Source organism: Pyxicephalus adspersus, chromosome 4, assembly GCF_032062135.1.
Source record: "Pyxicephalus adspersus chromosome 4, UCB_Pads_2.0, whole genome shotgun sequence".
NCBI lineage: Eukaryota > Metazoa > Chordata > Amphibia > Anura > Pyxicephalidae > Pyxicephalus > Pyxicephalus adspersus.
In genome coordinates this window covers 123787524-123812728 of record NC_092861.1, presented here as the reverse complement: position 1 = coordinate 123812728, position 25205 = coordinate 123787524, and the positions used below count along the sequence as shown (strand labels likewise).

At 38.4% G+C, this 25205-nt stretch overlaps 1 protein-coding gene and 1 non-coding gene across 5 annotated transcripts; both read right to left on the bottom strand.

Annotated features, from left to right (window-relative positions):
* Positions 1-983: 983 nt before the first annotated feature.
* On the bottom strand, positions 984-1089 carry LOC140330210 (U6 spliceosomal RNA). Its single transcript, XR_011920679.1, has one exon. It is a non-coding gene; the product is annotated as a U6 spliceosomal RNA (small nuclear RNA).
* A 1397-nt stretch (positions 1090-2486) lies between these two features.
* On the bottom strand, positions 2487-23943 carry PAPOLG (poly(A) polymerase gamma). 4 transcript variants are annotated; one of them, XM_072409520.1, is made up of 23 exons: positions 23715-23940; positions 18179-18337; positions 17989-18055; positions 17493-17574; positions 17279-17388; positions 16560-16613; positions 15943-16054; positions 15620-15709; positions 15244-15382; positions 15056-15128; positions 13919-14039; positions 13713-13797; positions 13102-13155; positions 12384-12503; positions 10503-10612; positions 9013-9134; positions 8075-8250; positions 7782-7958; positions 5703-5791; positions 5362-5573; positions 4827-4898; positions 4656-4715; positions 2487-3906 (listed from the first exon to the last, which is right to left on the bottom strand). In XM_072409520.1, the coding sequence occupies exons 1-23, from the start codon at positions 23726-23728 to the stop codon at positions 3808-3810; spliced, it is 2397 nt and encodes a 798-aa protein (XP_072265621.1). In that variant the 5' UTR covers positions 23729-23940; the 3' UTR covers positions 2487-3807. The 4 variants fall into 4 exon arrangements, with proteins under 4 accessions (XP_072265621.1, XP_072265622.1, XP_072265620.1 ...); XM_072409521.1 differs by having other exon boundaries at positions 7782-7961; positions 10503-10609; XM_072409519.1 differs by having other exon boundaries at positions 7782-7961; positions 23715-23939.
* Between the last annotated feature and the right edge of the window lie 1262 nt (positions 23944-25205).

Here is a 25205-nt window from a genome sequence, read left to right as displayed (position 1 = left end):
GTTTGTGGGATAAAAAGTTCCCATTGTCAGGAAATCCCCATGACTTTATTAAATAAATGATTTATAAATATTTGAACAAGGAAGTTTCTACGTACAATTAAAAAAAAATGTAATAGACATTCAAAAAGAAGGCCAAGAGCAATAAATATCATAGACAACTGACGCCTTCCTAGATCAACAGGAATTGAATACTTTGATATTTTTTTCAGCATGTTAGCTTGATTATGAAACAGTAGCCCAGTGTTTATTGGAGGACCAGGCCACGGACACAGAGAAGTGTGAAACACGCTAAGGAGTCTTTGACAGTCGTAGATCTTCAGCAAAGTAATGGCCTGAGTCTGCCCATGGCAGAGGTGGTAAATGTGATTACTGTGTGTTGGACATCTATGCACTACAGTTTATTGTGAAAGAAAAAAGCAAAACTATTATGGGCCTATTCAACTTACACATATGCATCACTAGACATACAACAGTCAAGCACTTATAAGATGCCTTTGTGATATACTTATATTTAGGAGACATTTGTTTAACAAAGCTTTAAACACAAGCCTGAGGGACTATTTTTTTTTCTTAAAAATTAAGCTGTGTACACACTTGCAATTATTGTCGTTGGAAAGGATCTTTCACGATCCTTTCCAACGACAAGGGACTGCACGATGCATGAACGGTGCTGTACATACAGCACCGTTCATGCTCTATGGAGAGGGGAGGGGGAGAGCGACGGAGCGGCACCCTGCTGCCCGCCTTCCCCCTCTCTTTTTATTAGGATCGGTTGTCGTCCATCGTCCGTGGATCCGGCAGGACGGTCGTTCGGACGATGGCCGACACCGACTGTACACACGGCAGATTTTCACCCGATATTTGGCCGATGCCGATTATCGGGCGATAAAAATCTGCCGTGTGTACGTAGCTTTAGAATCCTTATCCCTGGGTGTTAGCTTTGTGAATTGAGCCTATGGTATCCCAATTGGTTGCTGTTCACTAAACAAATTATTTTTGTCTTTGTTTTGAGTGCCATACTTGCGCAGGTGTATGCTTAATTTCTCCTTATCGTTCCATTAATAGTATATGCCCTGCCAAAGCGAGGCCTTTTGACATTTATTTACATACACTTATACACACCAGAAAGCACTGTTCTGCAGTAGCTGGAAAACAAAGTCCTATTTTCAAGTGACAGTAGGTTTTGAGAACACACACAGTGGCACATTCCTGGTTTTCTGCTGCAAGGTTAGTTAATATTCCCATTGCAAGAGGCATTTTACCAATTGTGAGCTCTATTTAAATCATTAAGTGTTCAAATAAAGAACAGACTATCTAGAAATCTTATTCGCCATTCCAGCTTGAAGGGGAAGGGTTCAGCTTTCCAGTAACCCAGCCAGTCACCCCCCTATACAGCTTGCTTTATTTGTGCAATTTGCATTAATGCCCAATTGAAATTAGGAATTCCCCAGATGAAGTCTCAATTTCACTTATACAGGCTGGAATAGAATACCTGTGAAGAAGTCCAGCAGAAATGGGGAGCACAGAGAGCAGCCCTGGAGTGAAAACATTTTTGAATTCAACCCAGAAAGGATGTACAGAACAATATACGGGTAGTCCCTGGGTTAAGGACATCCGACATACAGAGGACTCCTGTGCAAGATGGAGGCTTGGAGGGGGCGGTTTTCAAGACTTGCAGAAGAAAAATTTTGCTAAACACAGCTGAGGTTGTGGGTGATCTTAATGACAAACTCTGCAGTTGTTTCTTTTTGCATATCAAACACAGCTTGCTCCAGCAGTTAATGAATGTCTGGGCTCCATAAATGTTTTTTTTTTTTTTTTTTTTGTTTGTGATTAACGCACAGTGAGGATTTTATACAGTAATTGATACCAACACTGCCCAATATGTTGAGACAAACATCTGTCCTAATTACATTTATTAAAATAATTTACTTGTTCCAACTTGCATACAAATTTAACTTAAGAACAAACCTACAGTCCCTATCTCGCACGTAACCCGGGGACTACTTTTACTGGAAGTGGAGTGAGTGGCGAGAAAATATGCTTCACTGCAAAAAATGCCAGTTACAGCCATATTGCTACCCAGCCTTCCCTGCTTTTACTAAAGGCCTCTTAGCCAGCAAATCTGCAAATATTTTTAGGTCAGAAGGCAGACAAACCCATCTGCATATATTTTTGGTATAATAAAAAGGAACTTCCAGCACCTCCCCTAGCTTAAAGATAAGCAAGGATTTTAACATGACTTTTAAAGATGTCCTCCTATAAAACAGTAAAATATATAAATATCCTATAAAATCTGCCTTTTACCGTAATAAATGAGACTCCCAATGGATATATATATTCCAGATTCTAATGCTTCTAGACAAGATGTTAAACTATACCAATTATACAACTGTAATAGTAATATTACAATATACTTGCACAGTGTTATATATCTGTACTTTTACATTTCCCAAGCTATTTAACAAAAAAAGCAAACATTGGAGTTGGGGGTAGATACTTTTATTGCCATGTTTGGAAAATGATATACAAAATAAAACAGTCTGAATATATAGCTTACATTACAGTTGGATTTATTCAGCAGTACATTAATTTACAACAAATACACAAACCTATGTGAAAAATCCCTAAAAATAATGAAGTATAAAAAAAAGTAATCCTTACAATTTAGTTTTTACTTTGTTCCTGAGGCAATCATGTAAAAATACTTTTGCTCTGCTGATATGGAATGAGCATAGCAGCTGTTAGATAAAAAAAAAAAAGGTGTAATTGTTTCCAAATACCTTCTTGGTGAAAATTCTTCCTAATTGAAAATGACAAGCCAGGGGTTAACTTTCCACACCCTGCTTGTTTTGTGAATTAAAAGCCACCTTAAAGTCATTTACATAGTGGCCCGGCCATCAAATGATTCTTCTGGCACAAAGGCGAACCTGCAGGTTAGAGGAGACATCTAGAACTTTTATTTTCTGAAAATTATAAGAATATTTGTTTCCCCAATGGTTGTTTTAGTGGTTTTAGTTTTTCCTGACAAAAAGACAGTGGAAAATGTGTGGATTTTGTAAGAAAGGCGCAGACATGGACATAAGAAACAGACAGATAGTAATAGGATGATAGAGAATGCATAGCAACTTGAAATTACAATTAGAATTTCCTGATAAATTAAGGGGAGCTGGGGATATATCCAAATATTGTCCCGAATATAAATGTTAATTTACGCTATAAATCTCCACGGGAGACAGTTATACTTTTGTATTCCAGATTGAAATTAAAATTTTTGTCTGCATTGAAAGCAGATTATGAAGTGTCGGCAAGCCCACTGATAGCAAAGGCTTCAGTTTACCATCTAGTAAAAATCTACCAACCTAGATGGTAAATGAGGTAAAGTAAAGCAATACACGTTGGAATACTATTAAAGGGATCCTGTAAGGAAAAACAAAACAAAAGCACACAAAACAGAGGCTTTTAAGAGCTCTGTATACAAATAAGACTTTTTTTGTTAGTTTTTAAATTTTAAACAAATTTGGGAATACACTGACCGAAAAGCACAAAACCATACAAAAAAAAAATAAAAATAAAAAACTTTTTTTAAGCTTTTTAAAGATTTTTGCAAAGAAAAAAAAAGTGAAAAGGATTTTAAAAATACTATAAAATTGTGTGCAGAAAATGATGGCAGTAGACAGCATGAGGCTGGAAACGAGAGAAGGTTCACATTCTGACACAATTAATAGAAACCAGCAGCCATTTAGAGATCCACCACTAAATACTTGAGCTGCATTGTTATTGCTTGAGTCTTCCATAATAGTGAAGTTATCGGTTTAATGTAAGTCTAATTGAATTTTTAGTGACCCGTATTCTACTAGTTGGTATAGGTGAAGACGCATCAGGCAGCTCATTACTGGGTAGCCGCTACAAAATGAGGAAAGAAAAAAAGTTAACAGAGGTATCAGTGAAATACTATACACGGCATATTACAGTACCACCATTGTATGAGTTGTTTTTCGCACAAGAGCTGAAATTGTAGAGTCTACAAGTAAAACATGCTTGTTCAACACACCTGTTTCTTTTGGATTGTATACGGTTACAATACTTTTTTTGGAAGGCAATAAACTACACTAAATGATCAAAAGTGAGAAGAAAAGTGACCATCATTTCTACAGGTGCTTGTTATATTTTATTCAAATCCCATAGGGATTAACAAACATCTCTCTAATATAAACAAAATCTTAAAGTGGAGGGAGTAAAGGTGGAGCTGGCATACCAATTCATTCTACTGGTGTTCAAAGGGGATATCATGCCTTTATTCAGGCCATTTATTCAAGCACCGGCTAGAGCCGCGGACCATGTCTCCCTTACGGATTGTAGGCTCAGTCTATGCATGAGAGGTCCGCGAGTCCGTGCATTTAGTGGTCTCTAAGTCCAAAAAGGTTAATGACCGCTGGTCTTAAAATGTCTTTGTATGTGAATTTGAATGGGCTGCCCAATACACCACAATGGACAAGAAAATATAGAAAGTATCACAGCAGATGGTAGTAAAATACCTTGCGTACCTCAAGGGCAAAAAAAAAAAAAAAAAAAAAAAAAAGATACTGCAATGCACTAAAGATTGCATGGTGTGCAATAATTCATAGTTGTAAAAAGCCAGCTTTAATGAGTACCTGTGATCTACAGCGTTCAATAGTGGGAATTGGCATTGCTTCTATGGCACTCGTTCTCTCCTATAAAAAAAAAAAAAAAAAAAAAGGTTTAAAGTTTAAAGGTTTGTTAAATTTTTTTTTAAGTAAAATACAAAACAGAGCGCAGAAGGATATATATTTTATCTGTCTTACCACAGATTTCCTTCGGTCACCTTGTTCGATTAAAGAAGGCTCCACAAAGGTTGGCTCTGGCAATCCTGGAAGCTAGAATGTACCAAAACACAAGATCAGGACATAGAAAATAGTACATTTAATAATTTCTGGGAGTAAATTTTCTGAAGCCTTTAAGTTGCATTACTGACAAAATAAAAATTTGAGAAGGTCAGCCCTAGTCAAGAGATAATCTGCTAGCAAATTTAGGTGTCTAGATTTTGTTTTCAAATGTGAGCTGGAAGTTTGAGGTGAAGGATGGGGTGAGGCCAATTGCATTTTGTAGCCAAAAAGCTGTAAGAAAAAAAAAAAAAAAAAAAAACAGCTACCACTACTGAATTCTGTTAGATATCTCTAAAACCAGCCTATGTATAGTGTCAATTTACTAACCACTCCTTATAAAATAATAGTACCTGACTTTCCTGGTCTAAAGCCTACTCTGAGCCTTCACTAAGTGTAAAAAGACAAAAAAATAAAAAAATATATATATATTTTATTGTTCCAATTGCACACAAACCTTTTGGGTGTCCTTTATTCGCTTAGGAGAAAGCTCCACACTTGGAGAATGAGGCCTTTTAGCCGTAGAATTCGGGCTGATATTTAGTACTGCATTGTGCAGAGGTCCCTGAGAATGGTCCGATTGAGCATTACGGTGTGAAACTACTGTAGGAATACTGTAGCTATTCTGCACATCAGACGATATTGCTACAGCAGAATCTGGATCAGATCCTGAAAACAGAAGGGGGGGGGGGGGGGGGGGGGGGGGTTTGGGAGTAGGGATCAGTTAGGCCTTTTCATATTATCTTCCTTTGGCAATTTTTAAGCGTGGGTGCACAGCTATGTCATGGTAATGCTTACGTCTTTCAATAACAGGAATGCACTGCCCTGATCCAGAAGAGGGACCTGCATGTCCAAGGTTTGATGCACAGATTTCTGATTCAGGCCTCCTTAAATAAAACCATTATAATGTATGAAATAAAAAAGCTCAAAGTTTATCTCAGTTAATAAAACAGTATCAAAACAGTGCCCATTTATGTTAATATCTCAGGACCTATATGCATTTCTTTTCAATTGAAAATTACAGTAAATGCTACAGCTTTGTTTTTTTGAAAAAAGAAAATACGAGTTCTGCTGTCTACAAAATAAACTGTACTTCACAAATTGTTAACCTCCCACCCCAATCAAGTAACCAGTAATACAATTTAAAGCAATTTAAGTGTAAATTTTTTTTTTGTCAAAGTAGTAAATCTGTTCATAATTTCCCTTGCTTTTCTAAAGTATAGCCAAAACCCAAGAAATTTACAAGTGCTCCAAGTTTGGAAAAAACACATCTACAAGTAATTTACTGGTATAATGATAAACATGATCCTGACAACCCCTGCCAAATATATAAGTTGATGCCATTGCATTTACAAGCTTTCGCAAGCACTAAATAATGGTAATCTGGTTTCCCATTCAGTTTTCCTGTTCAGGCAGCTTAACAATTTATTATGGGGGACATGCCAGACAATATTCAGAAGGACTTGTCCCCCCCCCCCATTCTGCAAGGATTAAATACTTGGTTTTGTCCAGTACCATTATAATCAATTTGTATTGCCTTATCCCTCACTGCCACAGGTCTTCTGTGACTATCTTCTGTTTGGGACTTCCACCTCTTAGATTGTAAACTAGTCGGGACAGGGTCCTCTCCTCCTCCTGTATCACTGTCTATGTCCGTCATTTGCAACCCCTATGTTAATGTACAGCGCTGCCTAATATGTTGCCGCTACACAAATACTGTTTAAAAAAAATAATTGTCCAATTTAAATCTGCCTGTAGGCCACTAAAATACCTAGGGAATACCTACATAATACCTGACCAATTACACATACATTTTGAGCATATATCTTATACAGACATTGCCCACAAGCTGTTATTACAAACTGGATAATTTTACAGTTTTTGAAATTATTAATTTGACATCATTACATACAAAGCAGAACAAGTAGTCCTGAGTTGTAAAAGAGAATGTCTTGGACCCACTTATAACCCAAAGCTTTGAATGAAAGAAAGGGCAATGGCTGCCAGGGCAAGCAAGGGATCATTAAAGAAGGAAGCCTATTTAACCCCCCTAGCGGTATTCTCGAGTGTGACTTGGGGTGGATTTTACCTGCAAAAAGGGTTACACTCTGGGTAGCTTTCAACTAAAAAAAAAAAAAAAAACACCCACTTACCTTGTTCCGATGTTGTCCGCCGGCGTCCTGCTGGGGACACATCCTTCTTCCTCGATCTTCAGCTGGCAAATGCAGCGACGATCTGCGGGGTTTCCCGGCGATGTTGGTGCATGCGTCAGTGCGAGTGGGAGGATTGGCGGGAAATTTAAATATTTTTGTATTGGATTCAATACAAAATAGCTGTACCGAGTCCAATACAAAGAAATATTCATATAGTATATAATTATTTTATATATGCTACTGTACAGTTATAGTACATTTTACAGATTGTTATTTAAAGCTTATTAATAAATTTGTTAAATTTGATAAATAATCGGTGAGTTAAGCCTAAGAACTATAGCCTACAATGAAAAAAAAAATTTCCATGCAAAAAAAATTGTACCACTTTTTGCATGGAAATTTGAATGGAATTAAACCGCTAGGGAGGTTAATAATACCCAATGCAAAAATGAGCATTTAGCCTTTACACAGGAAAGATAAAATGTTCAGCTTTAAACCAAAGTTGAACACTACCCTCTTGGAAGGAAAAGGAACAGAACTACTACTACTTCCAGGTATGAAGCATGTAGCAGTACTGATACTAAGTAGCCCAGAGCTGTCCCATAAAAGGAAAGAATCTTTAGCCCTGTGTACGTGCGCTGACTGTAGAGATTTAGAGCTTACACAATGCTATTTACCCTTGCTCTCTGTCTGGACAAAAAAGAAAAAAAAAAAATGCTCTAACCTGTGCGATTCTGGCAGCAAAGGGCTGTTAGATCTAGACTTCTGACCCGATGCAGTGCCCTCATAGTGTACTTCAGGATCTGTGCTGTCCAATCCTCGAGTAGTTCTTGAAGGTACAACCAAGCTGACCCTTCTATGGGTTGATGGGGCCAAGTCCTCTGGTGTGGGATTCCTAAAACTGCTGTTAATATTAGAAGGTCATTAATTCTAATGAAGGAAAGTTTCTGTCTCAAATATGAAATGTAATTAGATTTGTAAAAATCAGTGGTGGAAAATCAAAGGAACTGGACTGACCTATGTGCCTCAAAGAAAGTTGGACTATTTGATCTAGAGGTTTTTTGGCAAGATGCAAGAGACTCCAAATTTGACCCAGAGTCTGTATCCTGGGAACTGTCAAGGTAGTTGCTATCCAGGGAAGTACGTTTGGATGACAGACCAGAGGTTGATTTACTGATATCTGGAATACTTTGCTGGAAAAAAAAAAAAAAAAAAAAAAGGACAGAATTGTTAATATATTATAATTTGTCAGTGAGTGTCAAACTATTTAAAACTGGTCCTTTTTTTGTGATGTAAACAAGGATCACCCAGCAGCTTCAGACATTTCTCACAAACTAGCACTTACCCAGCTCCATCTTCCTATTTAAGTGATTTAGTGGGTTATCAGGGTTTTCCCTAGACCCTATTTAGTCGAGTACACCATCAGGCACTTTTCAGTAACCACCTGGCTGTTTTTGGGTGGTTATTGAAAACGTGGGTCACAATACAGTGGCACAGAACAGTTGGGAACATAATACAAAGATAATGGAAAAATGAGATACTATAGGAGGGTGGGCATCAGAATGTAGGAACAAAGAAGGGGAATAAAAATCTGACCGAATTATAGGCGTTACCTCAATTTAAACAACAACTGGGAACAAAATATTGTGGTACTCCACTCAATTTTTGACCACTTGCCTACAGCTTAAAAACAGTTCTGGGGGGAACATTTCTAAGTTTTATTTATCACTGCAGACTAAAATTCTGCAACAGACTCTTAGTTATGCAGAATTGCAGTTTTATTGTGATTGATGGGGAAGGTGAAAAACAAAAAAGCGAGGTGTCTTATTACAGTTCAGAGAAATGTATGAAGCGGACAGTTCATTCAGTTTAATATCAACTCATGCATGAACCCTAAGTTTTTAGTGCCTTAACCGATTACAAACGGACATTAGGTGTAGAAGTAAACAGATTACCTTCTTTCTCTTTTGTAGCATTTCTGGAGGGAGGTATTTATTGAGCTGTTTCTTCCTTACGTGTGTGGCTTCAATCTTTACATCCTTTTTCAGCATGTTTATGTTATGTGCCTGTCTGTAAACTGCGATAAAAGAAATGCATTTAATTAAATTATAATAAATTTTATATAATAAGAAAAAAACCATAATATTCAAAAATGTTTGTTCCCAACCTACCACCCACACTATTACCACAGTTTTGGAAGCCATGACTCTTTGCTTAAATGGCAACTCTGCAGTAAAACCATACTAAAATTTACAGAGCAGGTAATCCATCCCCCTTTCCATAGAAAGCTACATCTACTGTGCAGGTGTTGCTGAATGAAACCATGATAAAAAGCTTTCTACCCCCAGGAGGTACATGAAATATATGTGGAGGAAGAGGGTGGTAAACCAGATAACTCTACTATGTTTCAATGTGCAGTTGTGTCATTTAAAAGCACAATCCAGAAAAGTACCAATTTGATATATTTTACCGACAAGATTCATGTTTCTGACCATCCAGATTTACACCGTTCTGCCACCACAAACACACACACACACACAAAACACCTACCCACCCGCAGCCAGTAATTGAAAGATGGGTAAACAGAAGCGATTGACATCCTCTGCGACACTTTTCACCCTCCTATGTCTTTAATGTTCGTAAATGAGCCAGTAGCTTCCATGATTGGCTCTCTGTTTCATCCCTTCCCACTTCTAGTGAAAGTGTGCAGCTTAGGGGAGTTAACAAATCTGGAGTATAATATGTAGTGATAAATACAAAATTACATTTGCCATTTTTATAATTTCTGGAGCCTGGGTTTAAGACTATTTCACAATTCCCAAAGCTGGACTGTCAAATCTTCATGGCATTGTAAAATCCTAATCTTAACAAAATCTGCATGAAACTACCAACACTGATGGTATTACTCATTACTGTCACAGGATTGCTTTTCATGTACTGATTGCTTCAGCTGGGTGGGGAAAAGGTGTAGCTGAATAGTAAAAAAAATGGGTAGAGCAACACAAAACAAAATTTAGTGATCCCAGTTTGTGCTATAGATGTCCAGAAAGCCATTAATCTATTTCCCCCTATACTTTTCCACCTTTTTAATGCAATATACATTTCGACCTTTTTTAATGCCCACTTCCTTAGTATGTATTTACATGGTCTTTGTATCATGCCCCAACTGTCCTGTGCACCTGTATTGTGACCCAACATCCTAGTGTTTCTAAAATGTGAAATAATTAATTAAGCCTAGGTTACGTTACCAATATAAAAACTGACATTACAGTTCTTCAAATTCAGAGCTTTACAGGATGCCACTTGTACATAAAACTCAGCCTGAGTGGTCAGAGAACAGCTGGGTGGCTACTGAAAAGTGCCAATGATCCTAGCAAAAAGGGGCTGTGAGAACTCTGAGGATTATGAAATAATTTTTACACATACACTCAAAAAAAAAACTTACCAGTATCTGTGAATAACTGGATGTCCTGAGTTAAATCAATGTTTACACTGTCTGCATTCTCAACTTTCTTAAAGATTATTCCAAGAAACCACATGGACATGTGTTCACTACTGGAAGAAACACATTTTGGTTATAGGAGTTATTATCCATACATCAATCACATAGATTTGTTCCCTGAATCCACAAGTGCAAAAAAGCATGGCTAAATACATGTTCTTTTCACAGGAGTATACAGCACTCCATCTACTTGAGTGATGAAACAAGTTATTGCTTCCCATTCAGACAAGTAGTGTATTCAATGGAGATATACAAGCCTAATGTGCACGCGCAAATGTATTGCCTATACTACTCCAGAACCAACATGTGCCTGATTCTACAAGTGTGTGATAGGGAAGGTGGCGGCTACTTAGAACAAGACTGTCCAACAATATTTATTTTGCCTTTCAGTTGGGACCCTTTACATTAACACTTTTTTTTTTAATCCCCTTAGTGGTGTTCCCAAGTGTGGCTCAGGGGAAAAAAAAAAAACAAAAAAAAAATAAATAAAAAAACACACACTTACCTGGTCCCGTCGGCATCCCCTCGTCCTTACAGGTCCTCAGCCCGTGTCCTCTTCTTGCGATCTTTTCCCGGAGTGCAGCAACGTTCCCCGGTGACGTTAGTGCATGTGGGAGGCACGGTGGGAAATTCTAATTTTGTATTGGATTCAATACAAAATAACTGTATTGAAGTCCAATACAAAGAAATCTTTATATATATATATATATATATATATATATATAACACAAATTTTATTAGTTACCTTATATATGCTACTGTACAGTTAGATTACAGGTTTCAATTTTGTTATGCAATCCTATTTTAACAGATTTTTTCTGTTTTTTTCTTTAAAGTTTATTAATAAATTTTGGACATATTTCAGTGAGTTATGCCTAAGAATTTTAGGCCTACAACATCAAATAAATTTCCATGCAAAACAACGTACCACTTTTTGCATAAAAAACGGACACACGAAGGTGACATCAGGCAGTATGCACAATAGTGGTGTGCAAATGTATGTGAACAGGTAGTATGTGACAGTTTCTTTTTTCTATGGTCATCAGTGATCTATAGGTACCCCCTAAAGCTTTCCCCATGTCCAAGAGAAAGATTAAGGACCGTGTCCACAATCCATATCTCAGCTATAATTAAAAGCACTGCAGTGTGTTGGTAAAGTGCATTTGAGTTCCCTCACCAAAGAATGGCAATTCAGTGCACCAACACATTGTCTTGTGAGTACCTAAACAGAACATGGGTGTCAACATAGTACGCTAATGTGAACATAATCTTTGAAGACTGCCAGCGGGAAAACTTGTTGCGCGATATTACATCTATAGCAACATTTAATGATCCTGGCATAGCTGACCATATGCAACTCTAAGGATATATTGTTTGCTACTGTAAAACAAATTATATAAATCTAAAATGTAAAATAACCTTGCCATAAGCAACAGTTGTATAGACAGCAGTACATTGTCAAAAAGTTGTGTGTAATTTGTGAATTACATTAAATACATTAAAAAGAAGGTGTTGGGGGTGGATTAATTGCTTTACAAAACAAGGGAAAGCACTATCACACAAATGACCCACTATATGTGGGACATGAAAATATATATATATATATATATATATATATATATATATATATATATACACACACACACACACATATATACACACACGTTATTGAATTTAACTGTAGTATGGAACCTGCTTGTTGCTACTATCCCAACAACTTTTTGCGCTTTTACATTTGTGAGGTTAAAAATAATTTTCATATATATATTTCATATGTATAGTGAAACTCATGATGTATTCTTACACATTAGCTTGGACACTTACTCTTTACAGAGCTCTCTGTTCCCAGGAAACGACTGTGGATTAACATGAGCGAGTGTAATGAATTCATTTCTTTCCAAATTTCCAACAAGGACACGAATTTTAGATTCAACCAAACCAAACCTACAAAGAAAAGAAATATAACTAATACTTTTTAATTAAAGGTTAATAATCAGTACAATCACATTTTTCAGTGGTACTTTTTGTTGCTCAGACTATGCATCAATTTGAATTTATTTCCTTATTTTGTGAGAAATAATATTGTAAATGCTGGAACATATCATACACTTTCCAGTATCTAATGCCAGCCCTGTTTTCTAGCCATTGTTGAAGCCCCCTGATGACAAATACAAACTTACTGAAATTTGCACAGGATTAGACATTCAACCCCCCTGCTCTATGTGAGAGGAAAGGCTTGATGATTAGTTTCTTGGCAATTTTAAATATTGGGGCTACAGTATTTGTTAAGGTGGAGAATAACATGAGGTCCTGACATTCTTCCATTTTATATAATGTTTTACTTCAAGCTAAGTGGTCATGTACACTACAAATCGACTGGCTCCCATAACCTGTACAGGTATAGTAAAACTCCTATTTAGATATATCCACAGCTAGAACCTCACAGGTTGTTGGTCTACACTTATTCTAATTCAAAGGTATATTTTACAAAGGACTAAATAGAATCCATTTAAACTGTAGGCATAAATGAAAAATGACATACCATTCAAGATGATGTTCTTCTGTGGATGTGGTAGCAATCAAAACAATATAATGCCTGAGAAAAAAAAAAAAAAAAAAAAAAAAAAAAAAATAAAAAACTACTTATACAAAAGAGCTTATACCTATATGGAGCAGTTTTACATGAACAAATAACCATATGTCCTATTTTTCTCAAAACCTATAAGGGTAACTTTATTGAATTGTCTGCTGAACTAAGTCAGAAAGAGAATGTAAAAGGCAGTTTGTGTACTCCTTAAAGTAATGGTGGTACCATAGGACCCAAAAGTATAGGCTATGAAAAATTCACACACTACTGCGCTTCTGCTTTAAACAAATGCACGTGTGCAGTTCCATTACAATAAAAAGAAATCAAGGTTCAAGGTTTAATGGGTAAAATAGCTTAATTTTACTAAAGATAAATACATTGCTATTGTACAAAGTAAATTGTTTTCAGTAACAAAAGTTAACTAAAACTTTAATTCGTACCAGATGAAGGAACACAGATTCAGGGGAGGAATTAGAAAGCCAGATGTGTCATGACTTTTCTGGATCATACTAGTAACTGATGCAGCCATACATATCTCTATATTAGTCATAACCAGAATGACTTACTTGTATTTCTGGAAAAAGTTGGGTGGTTCAAATAGTTTCATCCAGTCTGCTTTGCCTTGAAGGATTTCATAAGTGACAGCAAGACCTTTAAAGACAAAATAAATTGTAGGTTTTATTTTTACTGAATACATTTAGAGTGTCATAAAAACAGGAAACTGAAACAAGCTCAGTTGATTCATATACACAAATTTTTGTATAAACCATACCATGCCTGAACTCATCCATCATAACGGCACGGGTTGAGGTAGAGGTGTTGAATGTAGAGTTCTGCTGAGGATATGCTGGTGTAATTATAGGCATAAGGTGATACCGGTCAGCTGGGTTTACCTGCAAAAAAAAAAAAATTTTAATAGTGACTTTAAGCAAATAGTTTTTTTTCAACAGTATAGGTGGGGGAAAAAACATAAAAATCAACATAGTGCCTAAATAGGGATTCTAACAGAATAAAAAAAAAAAAATGAGGATTGGTTTTGGCCCATTGTTGAGCATTTCTGTACGCTACTACTATGTTACAGCTACTAGCCACTGAGAGGACCATGATGCCAGAAAAAAAGCAATGAAAAAATTGCATTTAACAAGCATTTTGGTGCCTTTGAATGGCTCACTTTGAAGAAGCTGTGGCTGATTAGTAACTTTGCTCAGTCCTTCGTGTAGAAATCCTCAGCTGGAACCCTACACAATTCTGTTAAGCAGATTATTCAACATAAAAGCTTTATCTGAAAACTCACATCACATTTCCCCACATCAGTTGAAATTCTGCAACTGTTGGCCTTAATCTACTCACCCTCAATCTCTTTACTACCACATGTAGATAAATCCTAGCTTCTCCAAAAGACATTTGAGAAATCAAACTCTTTCAGAGTCCATAACACAGCTTAAGACTTGAGGATGTGGTGTAAACAAGAACAGATGCTTAGAGCCTGACTGATGACATCCAACACCACATGTGTCTCCTCCATTCCCCTCACCAAACACCCTTCAATTAGAAAAAAGTTGACAGTGTAGAAGAGCATTTCTTAACCAGGGTTCCTTAGAGCAGTATGTAACTGCTCAGTTTAACTAATACTAATTATTTTGTTTGGCCAACTGTGGGGGAGGGATTCTTCCAAATGGCCAGCAATGTAAGAGGCATTTATCCCCTTGACCACCACACTAATATACTGCAAGTTGTGAATACAGTAATTATAGCAGTGGCTCCCTGAGGACCTGAAAGTTACCCTAAGGGGTTCCCCATTTTAAAAAGGGGGAGCAATACTGGTGTAGAAAAGTTAGGTCACCAATACAATTACTTTTAATTTTTTGGACAGCTGGCATGGTAGATTGTAAAGTAAGGTGTTACATACTCTTGGATCCCAAACTGGTAAATTCAGATTACTCTCTTCAGGGTGTTTAAGCAGCACCGGGTTAGGCCATTCCCTGCAGAAATAAATATAAAAAAAAATGAATTTAAGAACTTTTGAATCAGGGATTTTTAAAAAAAAAACAAAACAAAAATCAGCATTTTAAGAATTTCCTGTTTGTGGTCACTCACCATTTAGAAAAGACAAGGAAAAACTTGTGGACAAGTGTAGATGCAGCAGCGTTTGGGTACAGCTGACAAGTCCTTGCTACCAACATTGCCCAAGAAACACCACCAAGAAATCCCAATATGTTTGAATAAATTCCTCGTTCTGAAAAATGAAATAAAATAATCTTAACACGGATGTCATTGTACAATCTAATAAAGAAATACAGTGCCACCTACTGGCTATTAGTAATTACTACTTTTAGCCACATTTATTCCAAAAATATCAAAAAAACTTTGCTTTAGTGGCTCTCAAAGAAGTGAATGGCAAATAGTTTCAGCTTTTAAAGTATTTTGTAAAGGATTAGGTGTGATAGCTACCAAGGTAAAAAGCCATACTTACTCTTTGCCCATAATTTGATAGCTCTTAGGGTTATTCTAAACGTATTTCTGTTTGGCACTAAATGTAAAATCTCATCTGTAACTCTGCAACCTGAAGAACAAAAAAAAAAAAACAAAAAAACAAAAAACAAACATGAGCCCTTTTGCATTTAATTCCTAACATCACTGCACAAATGGTAAATAAAACCAAATACGTATTGCCCACTGAAAATACTTTGAGTCAGGGAAACCTTCATAAGGAAAAGTTTATAAAAGAAAATTTGAAAAGAACACAAGATAAGAGGCGGTCAATAGGCTCAGAAAGCCTGTGACAAGTTCACTTACCATTTAAACTCCGTATGCATCTTATATCTAAATTTTTTAAGCGTGAATCATCACGCAAATCTAAGTTATCAGGAATACACTGCAACGGCAGCCTAGCAAAGACTAAATCAATCTGAAATAAAGAAAAAAAAACACGTATATAGGTCAAAACATCATATAGGTATATAGGTTCACCACAATGAAATTGCTTCAAGCTTAGAGACCGCCTGTTGTCTTAAGCACTGGCAGTCTCCTTATCAACTGATGGCCATCAATCAATGTGCCTATCCTAATTTTTTGTTTCTGGAATATTTTTTTTTTTTTTTTTTTTTTTAGTAAAGTGAAAAAGAGTAATAACCAGCTTTCATTTTACAAAGCCCAACATAACTAAGCACCCTGCCTTCTGAAGGCACCAGGAGATTTTGTCTGCACACCTGCTACTAACTACCATAAAGCATTATTATTACCCACATTATCGGTTACTAATAATCATGTGTACACCAGTATACTACAGCAACTCCCAGCAAAGTAGGATAGCTAAAAAAAAAAAAAAAAAAAAAAAACTGGAAAAAAATGTTATCTTATGTTAAATAGAAATCTAATTTTACAAATTGATAAAATACATAAAGGCCTCATACCTCTATCCTCAGGAATTCAAATTTAATAACGGGTACAAAAGCATCCTCCACAGCCTTAAAAATAAAAAATAATAAATCATGTAATAAAACACAACAACAATGGGTTCTTCTATATTTTCTCAGATAGACCATTAACATAACTCCCATAAAAACTCTAGCTATGTGTATGTGGATTGTTTTCTTCTATGTCCATAAAAATCTTTACACTTTTAAAGGCTCATGTCACACTACTAAGGCTGTTAACTTCCCCCCCCCCCCCCCCATAACCTTTGGAAGCTGTTTAAAGCCCACTTCATTCTTAGAAAACATCCACAAATCACTTCAATTTTACATTCCCCTGCTCCAATGCATTTAGCTGAAATGTTACCATAATCTCAACATTTTTCGTGGAAATCTGCAGCAGTTACCAAAAGCAATCAGGATCTTTGTTCATGTTCCTATAAAGTAAAAGGGGTAGCCCGAGTGGTCATCACTAGGGGCATTACTGGTGCTCAACTTTTTATTAAATGCAGAATCAAGAGCAGGGGGGCAGATTGGGGCTAGCATTCCTATTCCTGGAGTCTTCTATTCTAGCCACTTAAAACATTTCCTGGCTTCTAAAGAGTGTTTGCTGTGAGACTAAATAGACACCGGAGCCTCAATTTCCTTATAATCTATAGGGAAAGTAAACAAGCATTAGGTGATGAGGAATATAGAATTCAGATAAAGAATCAGCATACCCGAACATTACGAATTCCATCCTGGACCTTGAGTTTTTCAACAAATGATTGAAAGAAATCTGTTCGTTCAATATGCCTTGGCGCAACACACAGGGCATCAATATCAGACCCTTAAAAAAAACACAAAAAAAAAAAAACCACACCATTTATTAAACATACGACACAGACAACCACATATGGATTACATTGCTAAAAGGAGCAGAGGATAACAAACCTTTAGTATGAACTCCAAGTCGATACGATCCAAACGTGAAGATTTTGCCTCCAGCTGCAGATATTACAGTGGGCGGGAGGCTCTGTTAAAGTAAATTAAAAAATAAAAATGCTTATCAATTATCCCTACAGTCATTTCAAATGAAGGCTTTTTTTTATATGATTGACAGTCATTATTTATGTGACAACTACCAACCAAGTTAGACATGATAACATTCTCTGGACTACAGAATTTTAGAGGAAGGTATGCCAGAATTGGAATAAGCCAGAGGTTGTTGGATTGAAAGGAAAGAAACCAGTGATCTGCTATTCCTTCACTATCCAATTGCAGCCAAGTTCCAATACCTTAACTGATCTTTGCAATTCTTTGTCAGAATTTTCTATAGTGTTAGGAAGAAGTGTAAAACAGAACAAACTGCACAGTTTTTGTTGAGTAGGATGGTTTACTAAAAGTGGGTTAACCTGAGAATTAAGTAATTTGTTTACTCATAGATTACCTTAGTTTCTCCTAGTTCAGCAATCCATTCTTTGACTATGTTGTTGAGTTTACCCAACACAAACATCCTGAAAAAGGAAACAGGAATATGTCATTATATTCATGTTGATATCACAATTAAAAACAGAACAATTTTCCAGCTGTTCATTTAGCAAACATTATTGGGGTCATTTGGTTTGGAGAGCTCTAACCTGTGACTGAGCTCCTCATCATCTTCAAATACTCCAAAAGGCTTCATGGACTCAATCAGCTTCTCAGTGTAGATGTGATCGCTCTCTTTGGGTCCAACCCAACTGATTGGTGAGGTGATGCCATAACATTTTTGTGTTTGGACCTCTAGGCTTTCATTCCTGCCAAAGAGAAAACAGAAAAACAACAATTTAGAAGTATGTTATAAAATGGTTTTATGATAAATATCAGGGAATTGCTCTATCCTCAATTTGTGTTATGTTAAAGCTAGAATTTTTTATGTTTTATTGCCTTCCTCTGTTCCTCAATATGGTATTGACAATTTAATAAAATATATCTTTATTCCATATTTTATTTAGGACTCACCAACATCAGTAGGCCCATCTGCATCTTACTGCAATGCAGGCAGATCAATGGCTGGTGAGAGGGAGCAGCAGGAAGCTGTACAAAGCTTCCTAAAAACATGACCACATCCTCCCTTCAGACCCTTGGCACCGATGCAAGAAGTGGTTTGGTCATGGAATTATAATATCATGGATGTTATAATAAAAAAAATCTAACTGCTTTGATAGGTGTCATCCTGGCAGAGTAAATATTTGCATCCAGATTGCCCTAGGTAATGTCTATGTGATGCTGAGCCCCATGATTAAAAGGACTGAATACCAAAAATAAAGAGATGGGCCAGGGACAGCAAGGGTGTGGATGAAAGGGCTACATGTTGCTGGAGTCAGGAAATGTGTTGAGTTAGTCAGACTTTCTACATCCTCTAATCCACACTGGGGGACACTCAAAAGAATGAAGTGAAATCAGAGTGAACTGCAAGACTGACAGCAAGGCTGGAGGTCAGCTTCAAGTGGGTGTCAAATAGAAACTGGAATGCATATACAACTTGCCCGCTAGCTACTTTGGGTTATTAGCACTGCAGTGAATAACAGTGTTCTCCCCAGCCCCTTTTAGCTGGGTGCACCACCCGGCACTTTTCAGTAACCACCAGGCTGTTTTTGAAAAGTTTATTCACACTACAGGGGCTGCCACCCACCTACATCTTTTACCCAACCAGCTTAAAAACATTTTTGGGGAGAATACCAATACCCCATCTACTACCAATACCCAAGTAGTAATTTTATATTCATAAACTGCTTAACAATATCATATAATACAACATTACAGAAAATAAAACTATTTTCTGTAAAATAATAAATGGTGTCATTCGTTCTCTTATGTGTGGTCACCTCACAACACGACACATTATTGCCTTTAGGTAGATCTAGGTAAACAAATGCTTAAAAAATAAAAATATTTTGGCTCTACTATTGCACTATTAGAAGACAAACATACCACCACCCTGACTGTCATTCCCATCCAATGGCTATCGTATTTTTATCCGGAACTAAATTTAAAAAACTGGAAGCAGGCAGATTTTTTATTAAAGAAGAAACATGCAACTGAAATTAAATCATTTCTTCGATTGCAGTTTTTTTAATACATTCAGCTTTCCTTGCTCTGTCACGTCATATACTAAGGTGTGCACATTCCTTTTTTTTTTTGTACCGATGAGAGGATAGCAAACAGACAGATTTATGGCTGAAGGGAGATCGTCTATCCATTCATGCTATAAAGACCTGACTGAGAGCCAATTTTGAAATACTTTAAAGCCTTTTATACAAAAAGTAAAAATTCTGTTTGTTTTCAAGTGTTTTTAAGTGCAACAACCTTTTTTAAAAAAACGATCTAGATAAAAATGGGAGCGCAAAGCCTTCTGGGATACCTACGCCACACATCAAGGGAGCATCTCAGGCATGCGCAGAAGGAGCCTTTTGCGCACGCATGCACAGTGAGTTCAGCAAGTTTTTCTCCAACCTACGTCAGCTGATCTCACCCGGAAGAGGCGAAGATGGCAGCGCCCGGCACGCTGGCTCAGAGACAAATGCCGGGACGGCGCGGGACCCGATGGAAGACACCAAAGGACCTATCGACTGCGCTGTGGTATTGAACGTAAGTGAATTTCTTTTGTTTTAGGCATTTTTGAGTTTAGTTCCTCATTAAGTAATTGACCCACAGCAAGTGGGGACAGACCGTGATACAGGAGGAGTGAAGGACCTTGCCCAGAAGAGCTTACAATCTAGGAGTAGCTTGTATTATAGATCTTAATTGTCCTTTCCTCATCATGGCCATATATGGGTGATCCTAAATAAACATAACAATACACACACGCTTGCTAAGCTAAATGCTATCAGACATTTTCTGTACAATTTCCAGGAGGAAAAGAACAAAATTTAGCTGCAGGCTGAAGATGTCTAGGGCAATGCAATACATACCAATGAGTGAGATTCTTTCCAAGAATAGCCATGTATATCTGTCCTTACAAAAATAGATCCAACCGCCCCCTTCCTGCCCTCATGTAGCTATTTATGTAACCTGTGTACCCATGGAACTCAGATTACTGCTTGTTTCACTGGGTAGTGAAAAGTGCCAGAGCTTGAAACGTAACAGGGACATTAGTAACCAAAGGCTAAATTCACACTAGCGCCAATTTGTACCGAGTCTGTCATTTCTTTTTTTGCAGGCTGTTCTGGTAGCACTTCTGCATGTTTATTCAGATAAAGTGTGTAAGGGCGGTTTAATCATGCTGGCGTTTATTGCATAAAAAAGCCAGGCAATATTGCTTCAGTAAAAAACTGTTCTCATCCGCCTGATCAACACCCAGCTGTCAAATTACACTGAGCTGCTTGATGCCAGGAATACCCGACAATCCTGGCTTCACTCAATATCCTCGCATGGCCAATGAAGACGGCTGAAGATCAGCTCCAGGAAGAGAAAAAAGGATATATAGCAGTGTTCAACACAGAAGAAGTTGTAGGAGGGTGGTAGCCCCTGTAATGTGACCCAACTGTTAGGTAATCACCCAAAAACAGCTGGGTGGTTACTGGAAAGTGCGGGTGGTGTGCCCAGTGGCTGGGGAGAACACTGGAATAGGGACAGGGGAGTATTGGGAATTTAGTTTTCGGCTTACAAACACCTGAAATAGCCCAGTATTACCGCTCCTGGGTAACGACAATAAACCCTGCAGGTTGTTTCAAGCCATAACTGAGGTATTTCTTCACTGCTAGTTTGGTCTTATTATACAGTATTTTTATAGCGCCATCATTTTATGCAGCGCTGTACAAAATTCATAGCCATGTCACTAGCTGTCTTTCAAACTAGCTCACAATCTATTGTCCCTACCTCAGGTATATGTCTTTATTACAGTTTAAGGTCAATTGTTTTGGGGGGGAAGCCAATTAACCTAACGGCATGTTTTTGGAATGTGGAAGGAAACCGGAGTACCTGGAGGAAACCCACAAAGACATGGGGAGAACCTGCAAACTCCATGCAGATAATGTCCTAGCCGTGGTTCAAACCTGGGACCTAGTGCTGTAAAGGGCAAAGTGCGAACCTCTAAGCCACCGTGCAGACCCCTATACTTGTCTGCAATTGCAACAGGTTCAGTTTTAGTGAAGTGGTGCAGGCAGCTGCAATGCTTTACATTTGGGGTCCCCAATTCCTATTTGCCCAAGGTGTCAAAAATCACCCCTGCCATGACTTTGCAGTGAGGCCCATTAGGAGTTTCCAATGAAAAGTCCTCTGGCCAGGTAATCCAGGTAAGAAAAGCCCCAATTTATTCTGGTCACGGACATGGGCACAGGTTTATTGGGGCATGTGCAGAATATGCATCGGAAGAGTGACTACTAATGGACGTTATAGGAAAAAATATGCCAGGAGAAAAATGGGTATGTGAAATGCATGAGGATGGGTAGGGAGATTGCGGTCATGTACAGAGAGACTCTGATGGCTAAATGAATGGACTGGTGACAATCTTCTCATAGGATAAGTGTATTTAAAAAATGTTCTGCATGTGACATTCCTAAAATAGTCTGTAGACTTTCCAAAGCCCTGTGACTGCTTCTGGGCATCACCATCTTGGATGTGACGTTAGAAGCCGGCTGTCACACACTGATTACTAAAGTGACCGAATAGAAATATTCATGGAAAGGAAAACACAAGTCATTTAACCTCCCGGGGCGGTATTCCCGAGTGTCTCAGGTTTAATGTTTAGTGCCAAAGGCAGTAACCCCAAGCCACACATGGGGTGGAATTGCCAGGGAGTTTTAAAGTCCTACCTGGTTCCGACAATCCAGCAATGCCCACAGTGTCCTCCAGCAATGCCCAGCATCTGCTTCCCCTGGCAATGTCAGCCGAGCATCACCAGGCTACACAGATGGCGGGCATCTCCTTGCGAGCCCCAGGCTGGAGGTTAGGACCTTGGGGCTGGTAACCAGGAAATTTAAAATAATGAGTATTTTTAAATGTATTATGTACTGCGTATAATGTACGCAGCGCTGTACATTAAATTGGGATTGCAAATGACAGACTAATACAGACAGTGATACAGGAGGAGAGGACCCTGCCCCGAAGAGCTTACAATCTAGTAGGTGGGGGAATTTCACACACAATAGGATGGGGTACCGCTTTAACATTTAAAAATACTTATTATTCAGACCGCCAGAGAGGTTAAAGTGTAATTAAAGTTTGGGTACGATCAGGCTGGTCATTACTGCAGAAAGGAAGAGGCGATGTCCCTTCTGTATCTGATCGCACCAAGTTTCTGACATACCTGCATGCGCATTGTCGGCTTTGGTTGCCAGGCATTCCTTATGAGCACCAGCATGACGTATGATTATCTAATCCCTGCACGGCCAATCATAATGGCTGAAGATCGTCCGGAAGTGAATGAACAGAAGGATGTAGTGGTGTCCGGCAGCGGGACATGGACATGTGAGTTCCGCTTTAGATGAATTTAATTTTTTGGTGCTTTAAAAATGTTTAAACTAGTGACAGGTCACAAAAAAAAGGGTCACACCATTTCCTGATCTTGATGCCTGTGGACAATGCCTGCCCCATCCATGTAATAAAAGACGAGGCATCAAAGTGTATGTGAAGCCAGAACTTTGTGCGGGTTCACACAGATGGTATGAGTGCGACATAACGCTGCCTGACCGCAGGTAACCATGGGTACGGTCAGCAGCAGCTCACCCGCAGGACTCCATGGTGAATGAATGGGTGAAAGTTATGAAGCTTACCACAATCACACAAACACTAAACAGACAGCGGTGGTGAATGTGCTGGAACCTTCCAGACTTCAGGGCTAAGGGAAGGTTGTCATTGCACTGAGAGATTCAGGCCTCAGCCCTGAAGTATATGCCCCAGTATATACAAAAGAGATGTCCCCAGGACAGAAGGAAAGGGTGAATGATTCACTGAAGATATTCACTTTCCTCCCTTTGGGGTCACTTTGTCTTCATTCACGATCATAAAGGAACCAATAGTCTGCTTTATGGCAAACAACATTCACTTCTCAATACACTTTACCAGCCACAGGCTTCCCATAATGAGACTAAGTGTGAGAACCACAAGTCCCAGCACTCTACTCCACCTGCCACACAGCTATGGCATGCTGGGAGTTGTAGTTCCCCAGGCCAGAGAGCCCGGTGAACTCACGTGAACTCTCTCATGGCTCCCGCTTCCTCGGGTGAAGTCAGGTCACAGCAGCCGACACGTCAATCACCCCCAGAGATCAAAGCGTCTAGGCAACCATCCAATACACCGCCTGCCCGTCTGCCGATATTTTATTTATAAGATACACAAAGCCGCCAACATGGCGTCAATCGTTCATATAATCCCCGGGGGCTCCCAAACTTTCCCGGCCTGCCCTGCGTGCGGATATTGCAAGACTTCCGCCCGTAACAGCTGACCGGGGTTCCTGATGAGGGCGCCACAATGACCTCTAGTGGTGGGAGCTGAGTATGACAGACTACTAGTTTCAGAACAAATATTGTTGGATCATTAAAACTAAACTCTGAACAAAAAAAGTGGTGAAGCACATCTCTTTTTTTTTTTTTTTGCATAAGAGACATGCAATGTTCATTCTGCAATAGAATATCTTGACTTGTCTGATTGCAACTTTTTAAATACACTCACATGTCCAGATTTAATCATGAGTGCCACCATCTTTTCCCGCTCCTCGTCCTGGTTTTGGTTTCTTCAGCCAATGTGATTGGCTTGGCCTGGGGATGTAACTCCTGTTTGGGAATTCATTCAGTCCCGGCAGCCCTGGGGAGGGGGATGTGGCATACCTTGCACATCCCGGTATCATGCCCCTATGCAATGATGAGTGACATCGGAGAATTGCTGTACACATTCTGCATTTATACCCAAGATGATGACAAATGTCCTAGGACATAATTATCTGGAGTCTGTACATAGCCATGGTGGCATTTCTTTTCCGTTTTTACTATCTTTCCCTATTTAATGTAGAGCGCTGCGTAATATGTTGGCGCTATGTAAATCTGTTTATTAAAGCGTACCTAAACTCAGAAATTTCACTTTACATAAAAGAGTAGACAATCCTTTTATTTAAAGTAAAAATTATGTTTGTTTAGGTTTTTTTTAAGTGCAACACCCTTTTTTTAAAAAAAAAAAAGGTACAGCACCGCGCCCCCTAATTCTCGATCGCCTAGGTGATCGAGAATGAATGGGAGTGCAAAACCTCTAGGGATACCTACGTCACATATCCTGGGAGGGTCTTGGGTGCTCCTTCTGTGCATGCCCGAGCATCTGCATGCGCAGAAGGAGCCTTTTCGTGAAAAGAGAAACATTTGCTGATCTCATGCATGCGAAGTGAGATCAGTAAGTTTTTTTTCCAACCTACGTCACCCAATCTTGCACCTGGGTCGAGTGACGTAGGAAGAAGAACCCGGAAGAAGAGGGGAAGATGGCGCTGGCTCAGAGACGGATGCCGGGACGACATCTCTGGATGGATCGGACTGCCCTTCGGGATTAAAGGTATTTTTTGTTTTATTTTTTTTTAGGAGCTTTTCAGTGTAGTTCCTCTTTATTAATAATAATAATAATAAAAATAATAATATTTAACCAGCAACACATATCCAATATCTTGGGCTAACGGTAACAAAGACGACGTTTACCAGTCCT

Bases quoted from the DNA above. Each gene is read 5' to 3' on its own strand.
- PAPOLG (XM_072409519.1), bottom strand. The intron at 16,614-17,278 runs GTATGCTGATTC...TTTATTTTTAAG, and splicing joins ATGGAATTCGTAATGTTCGG to GCTGTGGAGGATGCTTTTGT. The intron at 15,710-15,942 runs GTAAGTGAACTT...TTTGTTCTTCAG, and splicing joins ATGCATACGGAGTTTAAATG to GTTGCAGAGTTACAGATGAG.